This window comes from Pimephales promelas, chromosome 8 (genome assembly GCF_988280905.1).
Source record: "Pimephales promelas chromosome 8, fPimPro1.hap1.1, whole genome shotgun sequence".
In the NCBI taxonomy this organism is placed as follows: Eukaryota; Metazoa; Chordata; class Actinopteri; order Cypriniformes; family Leuciscidae; genus Pimephales; species Pimephales promelas.
This window is the reverse complement of record NC_142776.1, coordinates 7,912,268-7,935,719: the sequence shown is the minus strand read 5'-3', so window position 1 is coordinate 7,935,719 and position 23,452 is coordinate 7,912,268. Positions and strand designations below refer to the sequence as shown.

Here is a 23,452-nt window from a genome sequence, read left to right as displayed (position 1 = left end):
TCTCTGCAGTGCTAAAGGCGAAGGGTTACGGAAGCCTGCAGGATGAGGCAGTGAAAATCTTTAACTCACTTCAGGAAATGGAGATAGTTTCGGACCCTGTTGCCATAATTCAGGGCATCCTGCAAACCTGTCATGATCTGCGGCCACTGAGAGACGAGGTGTACTGTCAGCTGATCAAACAGACCAATCACGTGCCCCAACCCAACAGCCCCGCAAACCGTGCACACTGGCACCTGCTCACCTGCATGAGCTGCACCTTTCTGCCCAGTCGTGCCATTCTGCGTTACCTTCGATTCCACTTGAAGAGGTAACAGAGAGGCATGCTTATTAAGTAGCATCTTCTAGTCTCAAAGGTCATTTTACAAACCATATGTCTTTTTTGTGAATAAACTTAGGGTTAGAGAGCGCTACCCTGGCACTGAGATTGAGAAGTATGCCCTCTTCATTGGTGAGTCCCTGAAGAAGACAAAGACCAGGGAGTATGTGCCCTCTCAGGAGGAGATCGCCGCCCTGCTGATCAGACAGGAAATGACAACTACTGTGTACTGCCATGGAGGAGGGTCGTGCAAGATATCCATCAACTCGCACACCACAGCTGGCGAGGTGAGAAGAAGAAAGAGGTTCTTTATCATTTTAACATCTCTGCTTAGAATTGTAAAATGAAATGACACAGCATGCCCTAAGAATTAGGATGAAAGAAATCTTATTTGTGTTTGTTTGTGTGAAGGTGGTGGAGAAGCTGATTCGTGGTCTGGCGATGGAAAACAGTAGGAACATGTTCTCTTTGTTCGAACACAATAAGGTGGCAAGCCGGGCCATTGAAAGCCGCGTAATTGTGGCAGATGTGCTCGCGAAGTTTGAGAGGTAATGAAAATGTGACTATTTGATGACTGACTGTAGAATGACTGAGGCTCATCTGCTCTGCTTTGCTCTTTCAGGTTGGCAGGCGGTGAGGAGGAGGAGGAGGAAGGGCCCTGGAGGCTATATTTCAAGCTTTATTGCTTTCTTGATGTGGAAAGCATGCCCAAAGAGGGAGTGGAATTTGCATTCATGTTTGAGCAGGTGAATTTCAAAAGTATTGTTTACTTTGTATACCAATTATAGAGCATTCTTAGTATTGATTCTCCTGATTTAAAGTCACCATGAAATCCAAATTGGCTGTTCTTGTTGATGACACTGATGTACAGTATGTTTTTTCAATGGAATTTTACAAAAAAAATATCTAGAATATGCCAAACCTCATTTGCCATCTTTGCCATCATGTTTACTGCAAAAATCTAATATTTGTTTTTACAAAAATTGGCAGAAAAAATGCTTTGCAATGTCACACTTCATTTCAGGTCACATAAGAATATCTTTGTCATAAATATATAAAAATATGGTCCTTCATAGTAAATATATATATATATATATATATATATATATATATATTTAGATGTATATATGAAGAGTTCAGATGCAAAAGCCTCTAAGTGCCATTTGAAATTCTCTTCTAGAATAATAATTTTTATCAAGCTTGTATATTTAAATTCAGTAATTTCACTTAAATGGCAATTCATAGGTAATCTTCATTGCCATTTAAGTGAAATTACTGAACTTAAATATACAAGCTTGATACAAATTATCATTCTTGAAGAAAATTTCAAATGGCATTTAGAGGCTTTTGCATCTGAACTCTTCATATACAACCTTATATATAACCAGTAATTTATATATTTGAGATCTTGAGATATATAACCTTATATATAAAACCAGTAACCTTATCTCTCTCCCTATTTTTTCACAATCTCTCTTAGGCTCATGAGAGTCTCATCAGTGGTCATTTCCCAGCCCCTGAGGAAACCCTTCAGCACTTAGCAGCCCTGCGACTGCAGTACATCCATGGTGATGTGGCCCGTACGCCCTGGAGCCTGAGCAGCGTCTACCCCGTAGGACGACTTCGAACACGCATCTTACAGTCCTCTAAAGCAGGGGGGGCCGGAGTACCTGGGGCTGGTATAGCAGGACAGGGACCTCACACTTTGGAACGCCGGAAGACCAACTTCCTGGACGGGACGCTGAGACGCAGCTTCAAGACAGGATCGCTGAAGAAACAGCGTGTGGAGGAGGAACATATGCTGGAGATGTTTGTAAAGGAGGAGATGTCAGCCACACTGACCAGCGTGCTGGAGAAATGGAGTCGTCTACAGGGCATGCCTCAGCACCAGGCCATGCTCGGTTACATGACCATCATCAAAGAGTGGCCGGGATATGGGTCTACACTGTTTGATGTGGAGGTGTGAATCCTTTCTTTACGGCTCTGGGCTTGTGGTAGGATTACAAAAATCAGTAAGGGTTCTTAGAGTATCACGACACCATGTACGTTGTTGGGCCACCATAGTGGTGAAGTGTAGGGTTTACTGATATTTGTTGACCACTATTGGGGGACACATTTATTGACTACTACCCTCTACTACTTCCTGTAAATAGTCAGGAAATGCAGGATTTCAATCAGAGAGTAGTTTTGGCATGTTAAAGAATATATGTAAGGCAATGTTAATGTATTTGTTTGTAGCTGACTAGACTTGTATCTAATGTATATAATGGCAGACTAGAGTGCTATTAGATACACAAACTTTGAACATGTATTATATACTGCATAAATAGACATATATAAATCCTGTAGCAGATCTAGGCATTTGGAGCTGGGACTAGCCAGGACTAGCCAGCAGTGAACATTGAACCATACTATTTAAATGTTGAGCAAGCAGTCTCATTGGCTGCAGAATCAGCAGAGGCCAATCAGTGTGTGCCATATGCCATCTAGAGAAACTCAATTAGAAATATAGAAATATACTCAAATTAAAAGAAACTTTTATCATTTTATTTTAATCCTAAAAACTTTTAGCCAACTTTACCCAAAAAATCATGTTGAATGACCAACTTCAACAGTTAAATTTTACATTTAAACAGCCAAAAGAGCACTGAGCATCATAAACTGTAAGCCTAGTTATGGTAAGGGTTTACATACTGCACACATAATCCATCATAAGCCAGGATTCATGAAATTCAGACTGGTCTAAGCTGCTTTTTCAGCAGTGATATTTTTAGATCTTCCACTATTATGAGAGCAGTCAGTAAGGAAATGTCTCAGTAATGTTAATTGACATTATTAAATACATGTGTTTGTGTTTTTATATATCTGTCTGCAGTGTAAGGAGGGTGGCTTCCCTCATGACCTGTGGCTGGGCGTCAGTGCTGAAAACGTCTCTGTGTATAAACGGGGCGAACCCAAACCACTCGAAACTTTTCAGTATGAGCACATCGTTTTCTTCGGAGCACCTCAACCCAGTACATACAAAATCATTGTTGATGAAAGGGAGATGTTCTTCGAGACGTCTCAGGTAACACGCTTCTGTGTCTCTGTTATAATTTAAGTGCTGCAGAATGTTGTTAAATTGGTTGTTTAAAAGCTTTAGGAGCATGCAAGTCTTATGAGGATGTACACTGCATTTGGAAGATTTGTTTTTGAAAGAAGAGATCTGTGATCAGGAAGGATACATTTATCAAAATACAGTAAAAACAGTCATATTGTGAAATAATATTACAGTTTAAAATAACTGTTTTCTATGTAAGTAAATTATAAAATGTAATTTATTCCTGTGATTGCAAAGAATTTCTTTTTTTATGTTGATTTGTTGCCCCAGAAACAGGTATTATTACAGTATAATGCTGACAACAGTTGTACTGCTTGATATTTGTTTGTGGAAACAATAATAAGTAAAAAGAAAGTTCAAAACAACAGCTTTTTTAAAATAGACTTTAGTAACATTATTAATGCGTTTACTGATAAATTTAATGAATCCTTGTTAAATGAAAGTATTAATTTTCTTTTTAAAAATAAAACTTTACTGAACCTAAAATTCTGATTTTGAAAAGTTTTTAGTGTGCAGGCACTGGACTGTGAAAGTCTCAAGTGCATCTTGACCAACCTGTCTATACATATCTGTAGATAGATTTCTGTTCCCTTAAATCACAGGTTAAGTGACCATATTGTTTTCAAAAAAACTGCTAAACCAACTTTATAAACTCAGGCTGCGTCCCATTTCGCCTAGTTACACCACGCCCTAAAAGTATGTTCTCTTTTTGTGAAAAAAAAGTACATACTTCTGAATGTGTAAGGGAAGCATTGGGACATGCTACTTCGTCATCTTTAACAGACAGCTCTGTCATGTGCATTTGGTTACCATAAACTGCCCTGTCAATCATCTATTCACAGTTAAAATCCTCCATTCAATCTAATTTCTTACCGTTTCAGAGAGAAATGTTGTAGCACGTTCACCTGCCAGTTGTGGGTCTTTCATGCGGAGACTCCTCATGTATTTTCAATTTGAATATGATGATGCTTTTAAAGGTTAATGGCTAAACGTATCTTTACAAAAGTTCACAATGCTGCTGCAGATGCAATATAATGTAGCCAACATTGAATAAATACATTTTTCTCAAGTTAGACACTGATAATTAATCACTCAAACCCCTTTATCTAAACCCCTCTACATAACCGCTGGACTTGCGCGTCCTCCATGTATGTAGTTTTTTTAACACTTTTCACTCGTGTTTGTAGTTCTTTATGAATCCTTGTCCAACTCGCGATGGGTTGTGGGCAATATTAGCCGTTAGAGTGTACATCGATCTGCACTTCGGATTCTGACCAGATATAGTACACCATCCGGGTATCTTTGGAACACATACTACGATTTGGGATGTACTAATTCTATTTTTGAATACTAATTAGGACGGATAATATGCGAATTGGGACGCAGCACTATATTACAACAGAAATTAAGATACTTAATTAAATCTTTGAATCTAGGGCTTCTGAAGGATTAGCATGTGATTTTTAACTAAAGATTAACCAGTGTGTTTGTTGTGTGCTTTAAGGTGGGTGAAATCACTAAGATCATGAAGGCATACATCAACATGATCGTCAAAAAGCGCTGCAGCATCCTGTCCATCACCAGCAACAGCAGCGCCTGGATGAGGTGATCGACAACAGCCAGAGCTCGAAAATGTCCAGCAACACAATGTGACGAAAGTGAGGTATACTACTGACTGTTGATGAATGGTAAAAGAGAAGGAGAGCAGAGAAGAAATACTGGAATCCTCTGTCTGACCCAACCTAAATACAACAGCACACATATTTATTTGGACCAATTTCACCTTTACGAAGCACAACAAAGCTTGGTAACCTGCTCAATGTTCCCACCCCTCACTGCCAGCACTCTGACTTATGACCAAACTTATTTATTTCCTTGTCTCCTCTTCTCTTCTCCATTCTGTTCCCTTCTCTCCATCCTCAGTTTTCAGTCAGTGATGTTGTACCTATCCGCCTACCACCTACAACTCCATTTACTGGTAGTTTTACTGAGGTGTGTATATTGTGCTTGTGTTTGCACACACTCACACACACAGGTGTATGCTTTGTGGAGCACATACATTTTGTAAAGCCATGACTGCTGGAGGCCGTTCAGAAAGCAGCCTGGAGAAAGCTATGGATTAACATCCACACTGAGCTCAATGGCAGCTGCTAGGCTGGTGCAGGACCCCCCCCAGAAATATGCGATTTTTGCTCATGGTCGCCATCTTTGCTCATTGCCGCTCAGTATCACTTACAGGTTATTTTGAGCCATAGATGCCAAGTGACATCGCTGTCTGGAGCCGCAGGAAATGCCATGACATCATGGCAGCACTGATTGGCTGATGGTGTCGGAAGGAACATGCACAGTCGCTTCAAAAATATTAGTCACTGATAAAACATCTACTATAATATAATGAAATGTGTGCTATTTATATGTTGATTCCAAAAATGTGTAGTTACAACCAGAAGAGGCCACCTGGAGTCAGTCAGCCAATGAGATCGCAGTATATCTCGGGCCGGCGGTATGTTGATATCATCCACACGCCAACTCATATTTCACACATTATCAATGCAACAAACGTCCTATTTTATATTAAATGCCAGAGTCTATTAATACATATGCTAAAGTGTTACATTTGATACTGTCTAAAATATTTGTATTTACAGTAATTGCAATGTTTCCGTGTTTCATTATTTTGCCGTGTAACAAAATGCACAAAAGCATTGTGACCAGTCTGGTGATTGCGAGTGTTCAACAAAAAAGTGTGCAGGTTCTAGGCATCTCTGTTTGCTTTTACAGACAGGGATCGGATAATGGTTATTAAGTATTGTGCAAGTATAACCAGGTCTGCCCAATGCAAGCAATGAAATGAGGCCCTGTCAAGTATTAAGCTACAGCAGTCTAGATTCAATAAGCATGTATTTGTACTGTTTCAATGTGTATATGTGATCCAATGATTATAAGAGCCTGTTCCACTACGACATTTTTTTTACAGTATTGATGTAAAAATGCTGAGCCCACTTTATGACAATATTCAGAGTATTGTCATAAACAATATGACTGCTTATTCAGAACGCTAAGCTAGATATCTCGCTAAGCTAGATATCTTATTTACATACAGTAATATTCATAAGTTTGGGGTCGGTATTATACACTGCTTGGCCGAAAAAGTCACTGTTTGGATTTAAACAGGCAAATGCTGAAGAGTTTTTGAGTGATTGGATCATTATTGCAGTGATTATTATGTTTTTAGCATGTAATATGTTTGGCTACAGTTCTTCTTACCCTAATTGATGGAGTGTGTATTGTAGGTTTTCATTTCTTAAACAACTATAAAAACACAAATATGTCCATATTCCTGGATGACAATGTCAAGATTCATCAGGCTCAAATTGTGAATGGTTGGGAGGGAGCATGAAGAGACATTTTCACACATGAATTGGCAGTGCTGAGTAAAGACCTTAAAGTCTTTGGGATGTGCTGAAGGAGAGATCTACAAGATCTTGACCAAAATTGGTTGATGCACCTCTTGATGGAAATAACATCACAACATTTTTTCCCATCAAGAGGTGCATCAATTTTTGGTGCACCTCTGCAATAATGATTCTATTATTGACTCTAAAGCATTTGCCTATTTACATCCAAACAGCAACATTTTTGTCCGGGCAGTATATATAATTATATTTACTGTATATATTTATATATACTGTAAATATGTACCGTATTTTTTTTTATTTATTTTTTTGAAAGAAATTAATACTTCTATTTAAATGCATTAAATTGATCAAAAAGTGACAGCAAAGTAATTTAAAGTGTTACAAAAATGTTTCTCCATCAAAAAATCCGTTAACATTTTTTATAATGTAGTTTCCTGTGCACCAAATCAACATGGATTTCTGAAGTACACTGGAGTAATGGCTGCTGAAATTTTTTTTTATCTCTATATTAAAATAGAAAATATTACTTTTAAATTGTAATTGTATTTCAATATATTTGATTTACTGTATTTTCGATCATATAAATGCAGCCTTGGTGAGCATAAGAGATGCTTTCAAAAGCAATTTACCGACGCCAAACTTTTGAGCAGAATATGTAATCTTTGCAATTTGAAATCTCATATAACTAGAATATGTGTCATCATATTTGACTACAAAGAAAAACCAGCACAAACTGAGTCAAGCGGGTCTTTGAATCCTGAAAATGTGCATATAAATAATTTAAGGATGTACACAATGTGCAGGCATTGATATTACACCCATTTACTGGACTGTAAAAGCCTTGTGATCTTTAAAGTGCACCCTGACCATCTTGCAGATCTGTTCCCTCAAATCACAGGTGAAGTGACCATCTTGTCTTTACAAGAACTGCCTGAGTCAGCCTTACAAATGACCCGAAACATCTCATTTCACAACAGACATTAAGACACATTATTGAAGATCTTTGCTCTGATGACATTTTTTTATTTTGCTTTCTGGCATTTTATCATGGCCATAGCAGTCTTTTCTTGTGTTTCATGTCATGATGGAGCTCTGCTGGCATTCCTGGCAAGGTTTCATTCAAAGAGAGATGACAGACAAAAGAGATAACAGAGGACCACAACACAAAAAAGAGCATCATCATCCACTGGCAAAATGAGTCTTGAGTATGCCTGTTGTTTTTCTTTTTATGTGAGTATAATCCTGAAGTAAACTGCGACAGTACCTGTGTAATTTTGCTGTTTGATATGCAACTATATTTGTCAGTGTAATGCAAGTTCTTTTGTGAATGTGTGTACTGTATGTCTGAATTGAAACCAGGATAATGATGGTGGAATATGTATGATGAAGATAATTTAGGGGGCTATGTCATGTGTATGGGTATTTCTATTACAATATTGTTATATTTAAGAAACTGAATGGGAAGGGGCGGGTGAGGGTTTGCTGTATTTATCTGTTATGATAGTGTTATAGTGATAATTGGAGAAATGAAGGTGTAGGGGTCTCCCTTTAATGCTGATCTTTCCAGAACCATTAAAGTGGATCAGCATTAAAGGGCAGCTTCTGCAGACACTATTGAATTGTGTGAGCACTGTGAAGAAATGGATAGGAATAAGTGGAAAGATTTGAATTTCTTGTGACAGTGTGTTGGTGCACCCAGCTAACAAAAACATGTTCTATGAACGTTTGGCTAAAGTTCCCATTAAGTTATGAAGACCGTATGTATAGAGAAAACATTTATGGAATGTTTTCTATGTTTTATCATTATGCAAGTACTATGGGAACATTATACTTTTACTTTCTCTGAACTATTAACGTTACTAGTTCTCAGAACTATCTGAAAAATGAAGTAGGTTAGGCAAAACAGGTTTTAGAAAAAAAAAACGTTCTAAGAATGATGAAGACCAAATAACTTAACCATATAAATATAAAGAACATTCTATTAACATTTCTGAAAGAGAAATGGTTAATAACTTTAAGAGAACCTTGCCAGAACGTTCCCAGTCAACTGGGATGTGTTGAAGTAACTTAGTTGTGTGCTAAGAGGTTGTGTTTCAAATTTAAAGCATCGATCTGAGAAGACTCTGGTGCTACCTTACACTCTGCCTCATACACACACAATCATAGACATACTATGATCACACACAATGATGAACAATACACTTCCACACAAACATAGCACGGTTGGTTCTGTCTCTCTCACGCATTCACACTGGGGTCCTTGCTCAGCTGCAGGCAGCAAGTAGTAAGGCCTGAATGTAATTTCCTCATTGCCATTGTTATAATATTCTAAATTATAGCTTTCTCGAAAAAAAAAAGAACAGTGCTTGTTAAAATATTGAGAAAAAAAAGTTTTCTTTTGTAACTGGCTTTACAAAATGCTTTAATAAATTATTGTAATTTATCGCAAGTTGTGGTTTCATTTGTATATTTTAATTTCTTGCAGGCTTGACAACTTCTTGTGGTGTTTTATGTATTATCCACCAGAGGGTGCCAAAACATCTGGTTACGTTTTATTGAAGGGATAGTTCACCCAAATTTTTTAAATTGTCTTCATTTACTCACCCTCAAGTTGTTCCAAACGTGTATTAGTAATAGTATATATATAATAACCTGTATTCTCTGTATTATTCAGTTAAACACAAAATAAGATATTTTAAAGAATGCTTGTAACCAGACATTTAATGGATCCCATGACTTTCTCCCATGTTATTATTTCCTATGGAAGTCAATGGCTACTGTCTGTTGATTACTGTCTATGGTTGATTACAACCATTCTTTAAAATATATTCTTTTGTGTTCAACAGAATAAATAAACTCATACATGTTTCGAACAACATAAGGGTGAGTAAATGATGACAACATTTTCATTTTTGGGTGAACTATCCTTAAATATCCCTTACATCGTAAATACATATACAAATAATCAAAATAATTCAAATTATTTATATGTATATTACTTTTTAATTTATATGTTGACGTTATTCTTTATTGATCATTTAAGGATATTTTTCTAAAAATCTCATTCCCACTTATTCTCTCATAGGCTACTTAATTACAAGAGTAATTTCTTGTTGTATACATGCATGGAAAAATAGAGATTATGGAAGGAAACGTTGACTCAGTCTATTGACTTTTTATTATTATTATTATTATTATTATTATTATTATTATTATTATTATTATTATTATTATATTATTATTATTTAAAACCTTACACCGTTTTCAGACTTGCGACAGCCGATTCAGTCGGCTTGCTGCTTAATAATCATGAGCGAGAATTTCCTCATTGGACGATTACATTGGGACGTCATAAACTACTTAATATTCATTCGTCAAGCCACCGTCATTGGAACATTACTAAGCAGCTTTTGTATTATGTACTTAATATTAATAAAAACACGCCTTCGCCGAGGTAGGTATTGTATTTGAGGTGAAAGGGAAACAAAACTACAAAACCTGTTCCACGGTTTCGGATGAAGTTTGAAGCTGAGGATATAAAGGGAGATATTTGAAGGCAAAAAATATATATTACAAACAAAACAGGAGTCCATTTTATTGAAGTATTCGTTCATTTAAAGAAGAAAACATGAATTGTATTCCTCTCGTCCTGCTTCTCTTTGGTTTGAGTTCTACACTGGCACAGACTACAGCACAGATAAATGCAACAGAAAATGCAACACAATCTTCAACTTCTACACAATCTTCAACTTCTACACAATCTTCAACAACACAGACATTGACTCAATCTACAAGTACAGCTACAACGACTACACCACCACCACGTCCAAGTAAGACAACTAAGTTAGACATTTTGTTACTATCAAAATTTTGATTTCATTTTTTTTTGTGTTTAATTTGCGTTAGATCCTCTAGTTTCACTGTTGTTGAATTTACATAGACATATAATTAAAATGTATGTCCTTTGATTACAATAACCAGAATCAATCATTACTATCATTTTTTTTATTACTATAGTTGTTTTACAACGGGCAAAAAATCTAGTAAAAATACGCGTGTTTTTGTGGCCATATATAAGCTGTTTAACCCTTTAATTCCCCTGGAAGACAATGTTGTACTAGTAAATAACTGCCTGACTCTGATTTCCCATGTTGCTTTAGTCTGTTTCATAACTACGGATGGCCAAGGCAACCACTGTCTCTCAAAGGGTCTAATTGTTGCCTAATGTATTAAGTCACATTCATTTCTGCATTAACTAACATGTTCTCTCTCACTCTTCTCACTTTTTCTAGGTTGTGAGAGCAAGAATGGAACAAGCTGTGAAACATGCTTGGAAGATGTGAATGTGAGTTTGGATGACATTTTGTCTCTCTCTAGATATTTACTTGTTTATTTAATACATATTTTTGCCTGTCACTGGTCTACAAAGCAGGCTGGCCTGTTTTATTCACTCTCTGTTCACTGTTTACTTACAACACAAACATATGGACGAGTGTAAATATGCTACAGTAGGAAGGAGGGAGATTTGACCTGTGTAAATGACAAGGAAATAATGAACTCAGTGAGTTGCTGGATTTTTTAAATACACTTATCAGAGGATCACTTACCTCACCTGTGGAACAGGTTTGGTCTGTTCTACTCTTACAACTTTATACTCTCTTTTCTAGAGCTCAGACTCACTTGAGAGAGCCTGTGCACTTCCCTTTCCAAAGTCAGTCAAGTATTTACAAAGGCCACCTCTATTCAGGTCAGCTGCTTATTTAGTAATGTTTGCTAATCTCTAGTTTACAAAAAAAATATGTTCAAAGAATGTTTTGGGAAAGTTCCCATTGAGTTCTCTGAATGTTCAAAACATCCAGATTTTTAAATGTTTTAAAACTGTTAATCAATCATTATGAAATCATTACATTTTATCATTCTGCAAACATTTTGGGACCATTAGTTTTGATTGTTCTCTGAAGTAAATGTTAGATAAATGTCCAACTAAATCATGTTTTTGTGGTAATGTTTTGAGAACATTATTGCACACCAGATAACCTTTATTAATCTATTAACGTTACTGGAAGAACGTTTGTTCATAACTTCGAGAGAACCTTGCCAGAATGTTATCCATTGGATTGAATTGTTAGTATCTTTTTTTAGCGATAGATGTCAGGATATGTGATTCTGACATTCCATATTTATTCAACAAACCTTTGACACGCTTCAGTGTGTCACGCTTCACTCTTTTCAAAGCTTTATAGGCTTCAGTCACGCACACACGGCTGTTTTTCTCACAGTTCCATCAGTATCAAGATTCCCATCAATGTCAATGCTGATGTCATTGCCATCATCATCAGCAGCATTGTTGTTGTGACTATCTGCAACCCTCAATTCAGGGAACAAAATATATTGAGCTTTGAACCTACAGAGGATGAATGCATGTAATAATATTAGTTTTCAATCTATTTTTTCAGTGTCTGTGGTGCATCCCAACTAAAAAGTGTGTAACATACCCAGCCAAAACCATCCTGCCCCCGCATTCCCTCTGCCCACTGAATGATGCTCGATGGGGCCTTTGCACTAGTAAGACATGTTTTCATTTTTATTTCTTGAAAAACCTGCTCAAATACGGAAATATAGAGTGGTGCAGGGATGACGTCAAAAAAAACCCATAGATTTTCCTATGGGTTTTCATAATGGGGTCTGTGGTAAACATAACTTGACTATACTTGAATGTTTTGCTGTACAACCTAAATTACACACACCCATGTTGAAAACGAAGCTGTTATTTTTTCTTTTATTTTTTTAATGTGTGTTTCTATTAAGTAACTAGATAAGAACATTTGGGGTGTGAGTGTGTAATTTACATTGTAGAGCAACGTGGATCTTATCAATTAGAAATTGCCCAAAACGTAGATGAAAATAAATGTGTGGCCATATAAATGACATAACAACTTTGGGCAATCAAGACATTTTTTTTTAATTCAGATAATCATTTTTACAAGTCTAATACTTAAATTTAGCTTACATTTGTTTTAAAGCTACACTGTGTGATTTTTACCCCCATCTAGTGGTGAAAAGGTATATGACCATCCAGTGAATGTTAGTTTTGTTTCCTCTCAATTCCGATTTCGTTTTAACTCCTACGGTGGCCAATGTAGTCCAAGATTAACATGGCTTCCAGTTCGACCTCGTCCATGAGTGTTAACTCAAAAGTAAACGCGAAAGGCGAAGCTTGAATTAACGGGTATGTCCCTCTTTGGCTAATGTACTTTCAAGATGGAGGGGCAACATGGCGACCGACATTAGAACCCCTTACCCGTATGTATTTTCAATGGCATATTATACACTCACGAGAATACTTTATTACTTGAACGAACTAAATATACATTAATGAGCACATATATTTTTGAAAGAACTAAGTGTTTTTAGCTAAGAATAAACTTACACAGTGTAGCTTTAAGTTAAAAATAATTTTTGGTATGGATTTATAATATTTATCATTAGCAGAATTTCAGTATTGTTACATCTAGAATTATTATTCTTAATATATTTTAATTCATGTGTTTTTATTGATGTCTAATAATTTTGTGTCAGAAAACTGAAGAAAAAAAACAATTAAAAACGCTTATGCATATTGGTAATCAGGCACTTAAACATAATTAAAAATAGTAGCAGTCACAAACAAACAATATCAGGCGGACTATAGTCCTTTCTCTAGCCCAAATGACTAATTTATCACAACTAGTTACCATAATAACATGTTCTTGCCATGATATTTTGACACTTTCTTTGACTTTCTTTTTTTTGTGAAATTCAGTAAACTTCCAGATTTTGATCATTACGTTGTCAGTGGCTGCAGCGCTCTTCATCTTTGGTTTTATGGTGTGTTTATTCTGTTGCTGCAAGTGTGAGAATGCTGGGTAAGTCTGAATATACGAAATGTGTTTGACCTATTGTATGTCACATGGCCTTTTATAACATAGTTGACTGACAAACGAGTCGCACCCTCCATTTTGTTGTCTTAAAATACTATGGGGAGATGATGTCACCTGCCTCAGGCTGTAATTACACATACTAGCATAAATGAGAATATTGATATGCATCTCTATGAAATGGTAAAATAGAACTAAGATCCTCTTGATCATATAAATATGGCTCAACAACTTAGCTTTCTCAAAGTGGGACAATGTGTGTTTTACAGATCTGGTCGATTTGATAACAAGATGAACAGGAAGTTAGACAAGAGGAAAACGAAACAAGAGGAGAGGTAAGAGATTCAAATTTTAATATTCAAAGTAGAGATTACATTAGGAAATTCAAGATATTATATAAAACCAGTTTAAAGGTGAAAAATGTATATTTTCATTAAGTATCATTTTCTAATTTCTGCTGTCTATATCCATGCATATACAGAGACCACTGCAATATGTGCAGTTTCACTGGATTTACTATTTATGAACTATTTCTTTTATAAACATGTACTCTTTGCATTAACTGGTCTGGAAACATGGCATCTTTTTGTTTTATGTTGACCAGTAATCATTTTCTGCAAATAAATTATCTAAATGACAATGTTTTTACTTGAAATATGGAAGAAATGTTGTCAGTAGTTTATAATATATATATATATATGTTTTTCACATACATACAACTCATATACATACAGTATAAATCCAGAGAAACTGCTTATTTTATTTCCAGAGCTGATATGCACACACAGATTCATTATGGGTAGTGTACCAACCTTGGATTTGTAATGGCAGACAAAAGATAATGTTATGAGGAACTTAGATGTGACAAAAGATGCCCTATGAGAAACCTGTTTTACAGCTGTAACATCTCTGATTGTCAACATACCTTTAGGGTGTGTGTGTGTGTGTGTGTGTGTGTGTGTGTGTGATTTCACAAGGAATGTTCTTGTGTTTTTCTGCCACAGAAAAACTGAGATGAAGATTAGACACGATGAGATCCGTCAAAAATATGGTGAGTCAACAATTCCCTCATCTCAGAAACTGCATCAATAAGTGAATTTGAACAGGTTGTTATGCTGGCAGTGCATGAAAAATAAAATCAAAACTGTCAATCATTGTAAATATAAGCAGCATATGACAGTGTTTTAAAAATAGGTTTAGCTGCATGTTTTTTAAAATATATTGTATTTGTTATGACTAGTCAAATTTTCATGTTTTTATGAAGTTGTGCTCCCTCTAGTGGTGATAATGCAATTTGACCTCTTGTGTTTCTGCAGTAAACAAATGTATATGTGTACATTGAATTAATATTTATGTTTTATAATAATATTTAACATTGGCAAACATTGAGAATAAATATGTTGCTGTATATTTGATTAATATATGTAATTTTATCTTTTTTATTTCTTTCTGTCTCTCTGTATCAGGTCTCAGCAGGGCAAGTCCTTATGCCAGATTTGAAAACCCCAACTAAAATGATGGGTGCATTATTTTATAGATGAACATTTTGACAATCTGCTGTCTATGCCAACATTATTAAAATGGATCAATGGAAGAATGAGATTCCACTGTGCTCAAAATGATGAATTCAACCTAAGTCCATTTATGTTCATTTATTTTATTTGGCACAATTTTCCACAAAGGCTATGCCTTTTTAATCTCCTGTTATATATAATGTTAAAAATTGTGTATTCCACTCATTTATTAAAACAGTCTTTTAAGTATTATTTTACAAGTATAAATGTTCATTTGTTCATTTCTGTTCTTGTCAGATTCTGTTAGATCAAAATGCTGACACAGAACACATTGCATAAGCATTGATAGGGTCAGGACTTTGCATATCATATCATTCTCATACTGATTAGGCTGTTCAGTGACTGTTAAAAAACTGCCCATCATAATATGAAAGTATAATAACAAATTTACTCTGTAAAGGATTCTCTGAAACCTAAGCTATTCTTTGTACATGTACCTCAATATAATATGAAGTCAAATGAACTCTATTCTGCGTAGCCTAATAGACTTGATAAATGTCTGCTGATGTAATGTATTGATTTATTGAATAAAATAATGAATAAATATTTAAAGTTGCTTGGCTATTTTGCCTTAAATCTAATAGAATTTTTTTTTTTTGAACAAATGGTACATTTTGATATGAACTATTTTATTATTATTATTATTTAATTCACTTTCTATGGGGTCTGCAAACCCTTTACCAAAACAAATGTCTATAGCTCTAACATAACAGTTTTAATTAATCCACAATAAATTCACATCATAGTCAATACAATTTGACAAAATCTATAAAAATAAAATAGATTTAAAAAAAAAAAATTGGAATTTAAAAAACTACACATAAATGGGTATCAGGGCTTCAAATATCTCTTAGTAGGGGCCTGGGGTGTCAAGTTTGTAGTTATTAACAAATCTATTCTTGGTGACAGATTTGAAGGTTGAGAATGATGCATACACAACCAAAAATTGTGTAAAAATGTTTTCTGGGATGGATTCAGCATAATATTACGTTTCTGACTGCATACTAATAAAACATGTATACACAAAGTACAAGGGCAATTAGGTCGAGCCAACATTTCGACACGTGACCAGAAAATGATTGTGTAATATCAAAATGCACTTGCTATCAATCTCTCTGTTTTCTCTTCAATACTTGCAATGGGATTATTTGATCAGACGCCAGAAATGACAGCTTCCTTATCCACCACACAACACAAACAGAACTGGGCCAAGAAACACAGAGCATCATTGTGTACAAATGAGGAAATATATTTTACCTCTGGTTAATGCGTTATGTATGTACATTTTAAATAAAATTAACTGATCCATTAGGCTTGCGGATCTTGCTCGCTCCTGGAAGCAGGCCGGTTACGAGCTCGATGGGCTCGGGCCTGCTTATCTCTAGAAATTCGCGGGGAGCTTTGCTCGCTCCCGCGAATGAGAGGGACGTCATGTGACCAGGCACCAACCAATCGTTGATAAAGTAGGTAAAGGAAAGCGCGTTCCCGCCGGCAGCTGTGTTGCTCTACTGTGTGGAGAGCGCATCTTGTGTTCAGTATATTTCCATAATTCAGACCCAACAGACACCTGCAAAATGTCCGAAGACAAGCCAAAGGTGAGCCTCAGATTTGTAAATTGACCGTGTTTTTAAGCTTTGTTGAAAACGGATGATGCCGAGTTCCAGTTACATTTTAAACAACCTTGCTGTGATAGTGAGATTGCGCATTTGTGCGGGAGAAAGGCGGTCGGCACGCAATCATTGTCTTGTTTTCATACAAATGCCATCGGTTTTTATTTTATAGGCTTCTGTTTTCACCACTACATGTTTACAACCGTCCGCTAACCAGATGCTCATTCAAAGTACGCGATTAATTTGTACTTACCGCGCATTCGCCCCGGTGTAATTCAGCGTTTGCGGGTTTTTCTTTGTGAGCGCGAAGTGGCGCTCACCGGCCACGTTACGCCACTGGCGTAAGGAAATGCCGCAAGTACAGCGTTACGGGATGTAAAAGAGCGTCGTAGTGCACGATGTTCGTCCGCCATTTAGATGGTAAATAAACGGATAAAGTGTATATTCCAAGTTAATCAAAAGTATACACCTCCAAACTTTCATTTGAGTAATCTTTCGGTTACGGATATGGAGTTCTGAGTTGCACCTCGCTGCGCCAGATGCTTAAAAATGGCGCACAGAGCCGCAACAATGTTTGACTAGAAAGCTAACTAGCTGGTCCTACATTTGCATGTCTGTTTCTATGGATTGTTCGCCTTGCTCTGTGCACTGCTGTTATTGTTAAAGAGGTGGCCGTGGTGTACTGAACGTTGTTATAATTCGCTTTTTATCAATTCACTTAGTTCTGAAAAACTTCCACTCGGCCTTGTTGTTCAGTACTTATAGTTGTCGTCTTTGTAAAAAGATGTTCCATAGGCCTCCTACCATACTTCCATGTGCCATAGGAGGGTAGCTTATTTAAAATAAAAAGATTGTTTCATGCATCTTAAGTTAAATGTGTACACTTGATCTCACCAAACATCATGCACTTTATTATTGTTTCAGGAGGGAGTGAAAACAGAGAATGACCACATCAATCTGAAGGTGGCCGGGCAGGATGGGTCAGTGGTCCAGTTCAAAATTAAAAGGCATACGCCACTCAGTAAATTAATGAAAGCATACTGTGAGAGACAGGTAAGGCTCTTCCTGAAATTACAACAAGTTAAATAATCAAATACATGTTGTTGCTGTGAGTCTCGCCGTTACTGTCAGTGTGGTTTTGGAATAAATCAATTGAATACCAGAGAAATTACAATACAAAACATATCTAAATCACTATAGGTTGAACATGATGGTTGAACAAAATGATTAAAACCTGTAATATCACATTCTTGACTGTTATTGTAAAACTGTAAACATTGCTTTCTTTCAGGGTTTGTCAATAAGACAGATTAGATTTAGATTTGACGGGCAACCAATTAATGAGACAGACACACCGGCACAGGTGAGTGAAAGTGCCCCTTTTTATTGCCATCAAATCCCCAGTGTTATCTTTAGTATTGTTTATGTACTAATACAGTATTTATTTTAATATTTTGATTGAGCTTTTAGTTTTATATTTTGAGTTTTAATTTTAGTTTTTTTCTAATTAGTCTTTTTTATTTGTTTGTTTTTAGCTGTATTTTATTTTTATTTCCATTTTAGTACTTCAATGAAAACTAGAACTGTTGCATTGTCAGCTAACTGAAATAAGTTTTTCATCTGTTTACATTTTACTATTTCAGTTTGTTTCAATTAACAAAAATTGTTCAAAGGAGTTGTTCACTTTTTAAAAAAAACTTTGCTGATAATTTACTCACCCCCATGTCATGCAAGATGTCCATGTCTTTCAATCTTTAGTCGAAAAGAAATTAAGGTTTTTGATGAAAATATTCCAGGATTTTTCTCCGTATAATTCACTTTACTGGTAACCAAACAGTTCAAGGTCCAAAAGACCGTTTCTGTGCAAACTGTTCAAAGGGCTTTAAACGATTCCAGACGATGAATAAGGGTCTTATCAAGCGACACGATCGATAATTTTTTAAAAAAATAACAAAGTTTAAGTTTTATAACCTCAAATGGTCGCCTTGCTCTGTTCTGTCATTCACGTTCGTGACTCTACTGTTCGAAATCGTTCATCAAAATGAGCCAATCTTTTTCCGAGTCAATTTGTTAGTTTTGTTCGTTGAATGAACCAAATGACACGAAAAAAGATTCGTTCATTTTGATAAACCAGTTTGAACAGAAGAGTCACGAACGCACATCACAGAAAAGAGCAAGGCGAGCATTTGAGCTTATAAACTTAAACTTTGTTATTTTTTAAATGACTGATCGTTTCGCTTGAAAAGACCCTTATTCATCGTCTGGAATCGTTTAAAGCCCTTTGAACAGTTTGCGCTGAAACTGTCTTATAGACCTTGAACCGTTTGGTTACCAGTAAAGTGCATTATATGGAGAAAATCCTGGAATGTTTTCACCAAAAATCTTAATTTTTTTTCGACTAAAGAAAGAAATACATGGACATCTTGGATGGTGAGCAAAGGCTTTTTTTAAAAAAAGTGAACTACTCCTTTACTAGTTTTACTAAGTAAGGGTTAATGCCCGACGAGGTGTCCATTGTCAGGTTTTAATGGACGACGGCGAGGCGTAAACCGGCCGACGCGCAGCGGAGGACGGTTGCCTCCGCCGAAGTCCATTAAAACCTGACAATGGACACCTCGGAGGGCATTAACCCGCTTATACCATGGTCACTTGCCAAATAAAACATTAGTTTATTTATATTTTAATTAGGCTAAATCTAGTTTTTACAAATAATAACTTGACTGACTGTTTATCCAGCAACCGGAGATATTTATAGTCCGCTTAGCTCGTATCCCTTCAGGTTCACAAATGCATTTTTTTTTTTCATGAAACACAAAGGTAGGCATAGTTTTTTTTATTACACATAAAACAATTAATCAAACAACAATAAAAAAACAATTAGCTCTGAGCTCCAGCGATTTGCGCTTAACGTTATAGAGGGCAATAAATTAATCAGATCAAAGAGAAGGTCATTTGCCTCAGGCTCCTTAGGCTTGAAACGCTGTAACGTTCAGCCTTCTCCTGCCTTGGTTGTCTGGACAGCTGCGTAAAACTCCCGCAGGGTCTCATTCAGGGGTGCGTTTCCCGAAAGCATCGTTATCCAACTATGGTCGCAAGTTACGTCGTTACCAATAGAGTTCAATGGTACAGAGCAGCAGCGGCGTAATTTTCTCCGTTTTATTTACATTTTTTCTTTCTTCAGCAGCATACCAGTCGTCAAAGTTTCCATATTCTCCATAAATGTTAAAAGAAATAGCACGAAGTCGCTCATTGTTGTATTAGGCTATAATATCTAACGTTAGATGATAGAGCATGTGACTGCCTGTTGCTATGGTTACTCACAGCCGTTGTAGGCAGCGCATTTATTTATTAATTTCGAATGGTAAACGGGCAGTTTCACCAGAACTACTTTACTAGGTGTCCTCTATCACTTTTTAACGGACACCCTGCAGCCAATCAGAATCGAGTATTCACCCAGACCATGGTATAAACAATATTAACACTGGAAATCCATGATCATGCTCCCTTGTATGTTATCAAAATGTGATCAGATGATGGAATGTGTATGAGTGTGCACATTCATTCATTTATTTATATATATATCGCATATCATACATACACAACCAAAATGAACAGGTGACAAGCCATACAGTGTTTTCATACCTTAGTCACTTAATTTTTTCTCTCGTTTGCCTGTTAGTTGGAGATGGAGGACGAGGACACGATCGACGTATTTCAGCAACAAACTGGCGGCTCCTGCTAAAACTCCACACCACCCGGACCCCACGCTTATCTATTTTATTCCTCATGATGTTTCATTCAGATGCTTTCACATTGTTTCCCCTTCTCTTTCTCTCTTTGTCTCTCTTCTGCCATCTCTAGCTTTCCTAGAGTGCGGCATCACAAACGTTTTTCCAGTATTTATATGCGCAATGGTTAGACAGCTACTGTGGTGGGGGGAGCAAGCTCGAGAAGGCTGCCAGAGGGCGCAGTTCTTCCAATCGTCCACAGGTCCCTCTAGCCACTTCTGCAGGGTTTTATGTTGCTCAGAACGCAGATTCACTCGACAAACCCCCTGACCGATCACAGCAGGGAACCGCTCCATAGTGTATTCGCCCTATTAAAAGTGAAGAAGCGTAGGTTTTGTTTTCTTTTCTTCGTCTTTCAATTCTTAAGAGCTTTAAGTAGGCCTGTTTCAACTCGGATTGTATTTGCCTGTGTGTTGTAGAAATATGTTCGACCAGTGTAGTATTCATTTGCCTTATTAATGGGGCCGCTTCTCGTATGAGCTCACGGTAGGGGCGGGATCTGTGGATCATCTTGTTGGTCGTTTATAAATGAAGAGATGGAATACGTGACACAATTTACAGTGACCCTTTCTGGACCAAACCCCAAAGAATGGTACTCGATTAGCTGATAAAGGCAGGATTACACCAACTAGTTCTAAGTTTATACTTTTAAATGTCTGTAGAAATCTATCCATTTAAAAATTTCCATTTCCTCTTAAATGTTGGTTGAGGAGAGTGGAATGACTTAAATGGACCAATACATCTCTTTTTCCTTAACTTTTTTTTTTTTCTTTCCCCACTTTTTTTAAATCCCAAATCTACAACCAGGTCTTGAATCAAATCAAAAGGGAATCCTTTCAGGCTTTGTTGCAGAGGTGTATCTGTCATCGCTCACAAGGACTGGTCTGATCTATTTTAACATCTCTAGCCCTCCCACTGTAATTCATACGGCTGAAAGGGAGAGAGGGTTTTAAGGGTCGACGTTGGTATCCTTCTGTATTGACATGTACATTTTTTTTGTCCTTTACTACTGTAAACAATAAATATAGTTTGGTACTTTTTTTTTTTTTTTTTTTTTTTGCTGAGGCTTTTTCCATGTCCACAGAGTAATTGTTTAACAGCATGTCTTTTCAAATACAAAGCATTGTAGAAAAGCACAATGATGCATCCTTTAGCAATATGTCAGAAGTCTCTTTATACACACTTATTACATGTATAAACATATAAAACATGAGATGAAGTGTCAAAGATTAAATATAAAATATAAATAAATTCTGGAGTGTCACAACGGCACTTTGTTTGTCACACATGTAGCTTGTTGCATTGTCTTACAAGATGAGATGCAGTGTCGTTCATGTCCACTTTTAAGATAAAAATATATTTCTAAAAATCTACAGTTACAGAGAACAATGCTTGTAAAAGGATTTGGGATTTTTCAAAACTGCTAAATAAAAAAAATTCTTGCTTTCAGAATGGTAGTGAACAATATTTTCTTGAAATATTATAAAATAAGCAGTCGGCAGTTAATATTACTCTTACTGTGTACAGATTGAATGCTCTCTCATCCAGCCAGTATTGTCCATTTTGTTTGTTTACTTTGGCTGAGAGAAAAAGAAAAAAACAACACCACATCCTACTTGGGCAACTGTACTGTTTTTCTCCCCAAATCCTCTCTTAAAAGCTTTAATTAGTGTCTGAAAACGAGTCTGGACTTTTTCAGGGAATTTCAGGTCAAGTATATGTGGCAATATGTTTGTAAACATATCTTACATGATTTTTCACATAACTGTCTATGAAGAGAACTATGAAACCACTAGAGCTTATAGAATTGTCTTCATTGATTTGTTATAAAACCAAAATTAACTTTAAAACAACTTTAGCAAATTAGCTATTCACATTCACGTTCTTTCACCATGGTATGACTATGGCATAGACAGAACAGACACCGTTTCCTCCCTAATTGTTATGTGTCTGTTTAATTATGTGCAACATTTACAGGTTTCCATCAGCTACACATTTCCACTGAACACTAAGCGCCAATGTTTATCTTCTGGCGGAATGCAAAGGCTTTTCCCTCATTCCTCTTAAGACTTTCATGGAATTACTATGCTCATGGAGATGGCAGTAAACCTGAGTAAACACGTCTTAGCTTAGTTCAGATTGATCAAGCAAACCATTTTCATTTGTGGAGAAAAGTGTAATTCAAGTGTCTGGTCTTTTTCCCTCTTAAAGAACCAGTTGTGTTGTTGGGATGTCTCTGTTCTGCACTGAGAACTTGGAAACAGAGTGCAGGTTCTCTGCTTTCACCACAAGAGGGCGCGAGAAGACAGTGGATGTCTTATAAGAGTCCAGCTTCTCGGCACATGTAGTAAAACTGGCCTCTCTTTGCAATAAGGTTATTTGGAGAATCCATCTCCACGATATGTCCTTTATCCATAACAATAACCCTGAGGAAAAAAAATTGCAGCGTTAGTATTGATGATGAAACATCACATTACAGATATCTGAGCAATGATAAACATTTGTGAAGACCACCAATATTTAAATTACGCAAGCTATTGTGTGCATTAGAATTGAGTAAAATGAAAATAATAATAATTAGTGCGTGAAATGTGATGCATCTAATTCATAATGAAGGTAAGCAGCTAATTCACCTTTTTATTATTTAGTCCGTGCCTATTTTTTATTTGTAGTAACGTTATGCCATTTCTACGCTGAGTATGGCACCAAACAAATTACCATAACTAAC

General features: G+C 36.4%; 4 protein-coding genes across 5 annotated transcripts in view; 3 read left to right on the top strand and 1 right to left on the bottom strand.

The window, feature by feature from the left end:
- Nucleotides 1-6,483, top strand: part of myo10l1 (myosin X, like 1) — a 62,162-nt gene extending 55,679 nt beyond the window's left edge. The window contains exons 34-40 of the mRNA XM_039689465.2: nucleotides 10-307; nucleotides 396-603; nucleotides 728-864; nucleotides 939-1,062; nucleotides 1,797-2,276; nucleotides 3,192-3,383; nucleotides 4,921-6,483. Coding sequence (XP_039545399.2) covers nucleotides 10-307; nucleotides 396-603; nucleotides 728-864; nucleotides 939-1,062; nucleotides 1,797-2,276; nucleotides 3,192-3,383; nucleotides 4,921-5,025 — 1,544 coding nt within the window. The 3' untranslated portion in view covers nucleotides 5,026-6,483. The remainder of the gene's footprint in view (nucleotides 1-9; nucleotides 308-395; nucleotides 604-727; nucleotides 865-938; nucleotides 1,063-1,796; nucleotides 2,277-3,191; nucleotides 3,384-4,920) is intronic.
- Nucleotides 6,484-10,272: 3,789 nt separating this feature from the next.
- Nucleotides 10,273-15,518, top strand: pttg1ipa (PTTG1 interacting protein a). Its single transcript, XM_039689610.2, has 7 exons — nucleotides 10,273-10,665; nucleotides 11,128-11,180; nucleotides 12,292-12,400; nucleotides 13,638-13,740; nucleotides 14,022-14,087; nucleotides 14,757-14,803; nucleotides 15,219-15,518. Exons 1-7 carry the CDS (start codon nucleotides 10,464-10,466, stop codon nucleotides 15,263-15,265), a joined length of 627 nt encoding a protein of 208 aa, XP_039545544.2. The 5' UTR covers nucleotides 10,273-10,463; the 3' UTR covers nucleotides 15,266-15,518.
- Nucleotides 15,519-16,769: 1,251 nt separating this feature from the next.
- On the top strand, nucleotides 16,770-21,759 carry sumo3a (small ubiquitin like modifier 3a). Its single transcript, XM_039689128.2, has 4 exons — nucleotides 16,770-16,921; nucleotides 17,861-17,989; nucleotides 18,228-18,299; nucleotides 20,616-21,759. Exons 1-4 carry the CDS (start codon nucleotides 16,901-16,903, stop codon nucleotides 20,676-20,678), a joined length of 285 nt encoding a protein of 94 aa, XP_039545062.1. The 5' UTR covers nucleotides 16,770-16,900; the 3' UTR covers nucleotides 20,679-21,759.
- Nucleotides 21,760-21,791: 32 nt separating this feature from the next.
- The window catches only part of abcc6a (ATP binding cassette subfamily C member 6a), a 33,418-nt gene continuing 31,757 nt past the window's right edge, over nucleotides 21,792-23,452 (bottom strand). For both annotated transcript variants that reach the window (XM_039689129.2, XM_089133839.1), the window contains one exon: nucleotides 21,792-23,150. In XM_039689129.2, the coding sequence (XP_039545063.2) occupies nucleotides 23,042-23,150 (109 nt within the window). In that variant the 3' untranslated portion in view covers nucleotides 21,792-23,041. The remainder of the gene's footprint in view (nucleotides 23,151-23,452) is intronic.

What these genes read in the sequence shown, in the direction of transcription:
- sumo3a (XM_039689128.2), top strand. Translation starts at nt 16,901, where the DNA reads ATGTCCGAAGACAAGCCAAAG. An exon ending in TGTCCGAAGACAAGCCAAAG is followed by an intron (nt 16,922 to 17,860) that starts GTGAGCCTCAGA and finishes TTATTGTTTCAG; the next exon opens with GAGGGAGTGAAAACAGAGAA. An exon ending in AGACAGACACACCGGCACAG is followed by an intron (nt 18,300 to 20,615) that starts GTGAGTGAAAGT and finishes TTTGCCTGTTAG; the next exon opens with TTGGAGATGGAGGACGAGGA.
- pttg1ipa (XM_039689610.2), top strand. Translation starts at nt 10,464, where the DNA reads ATGAATTGTATTCCTCTCGTCCTGCTTCTCTTTGGTTTGAGTTCTACA. An exon ending in CATGCTTGGAAGATGTGAAT is followed by an intron (nt 11,181 to 12,291) that starts GTGAGTTTGGAT and finishes CTATTTTTTCAG; the next exon opens with TGTCTGTGGTGCATCCCAAC. An exon ending in TCGATGGGGCCTTTGCACTA is followed by an intron (nt 12,401 to 13,637) that starts GTAAGACATGTT and finishes TGTGAAATTCAG; the next exon opens with TAAACTTCCAGATTTTGATC.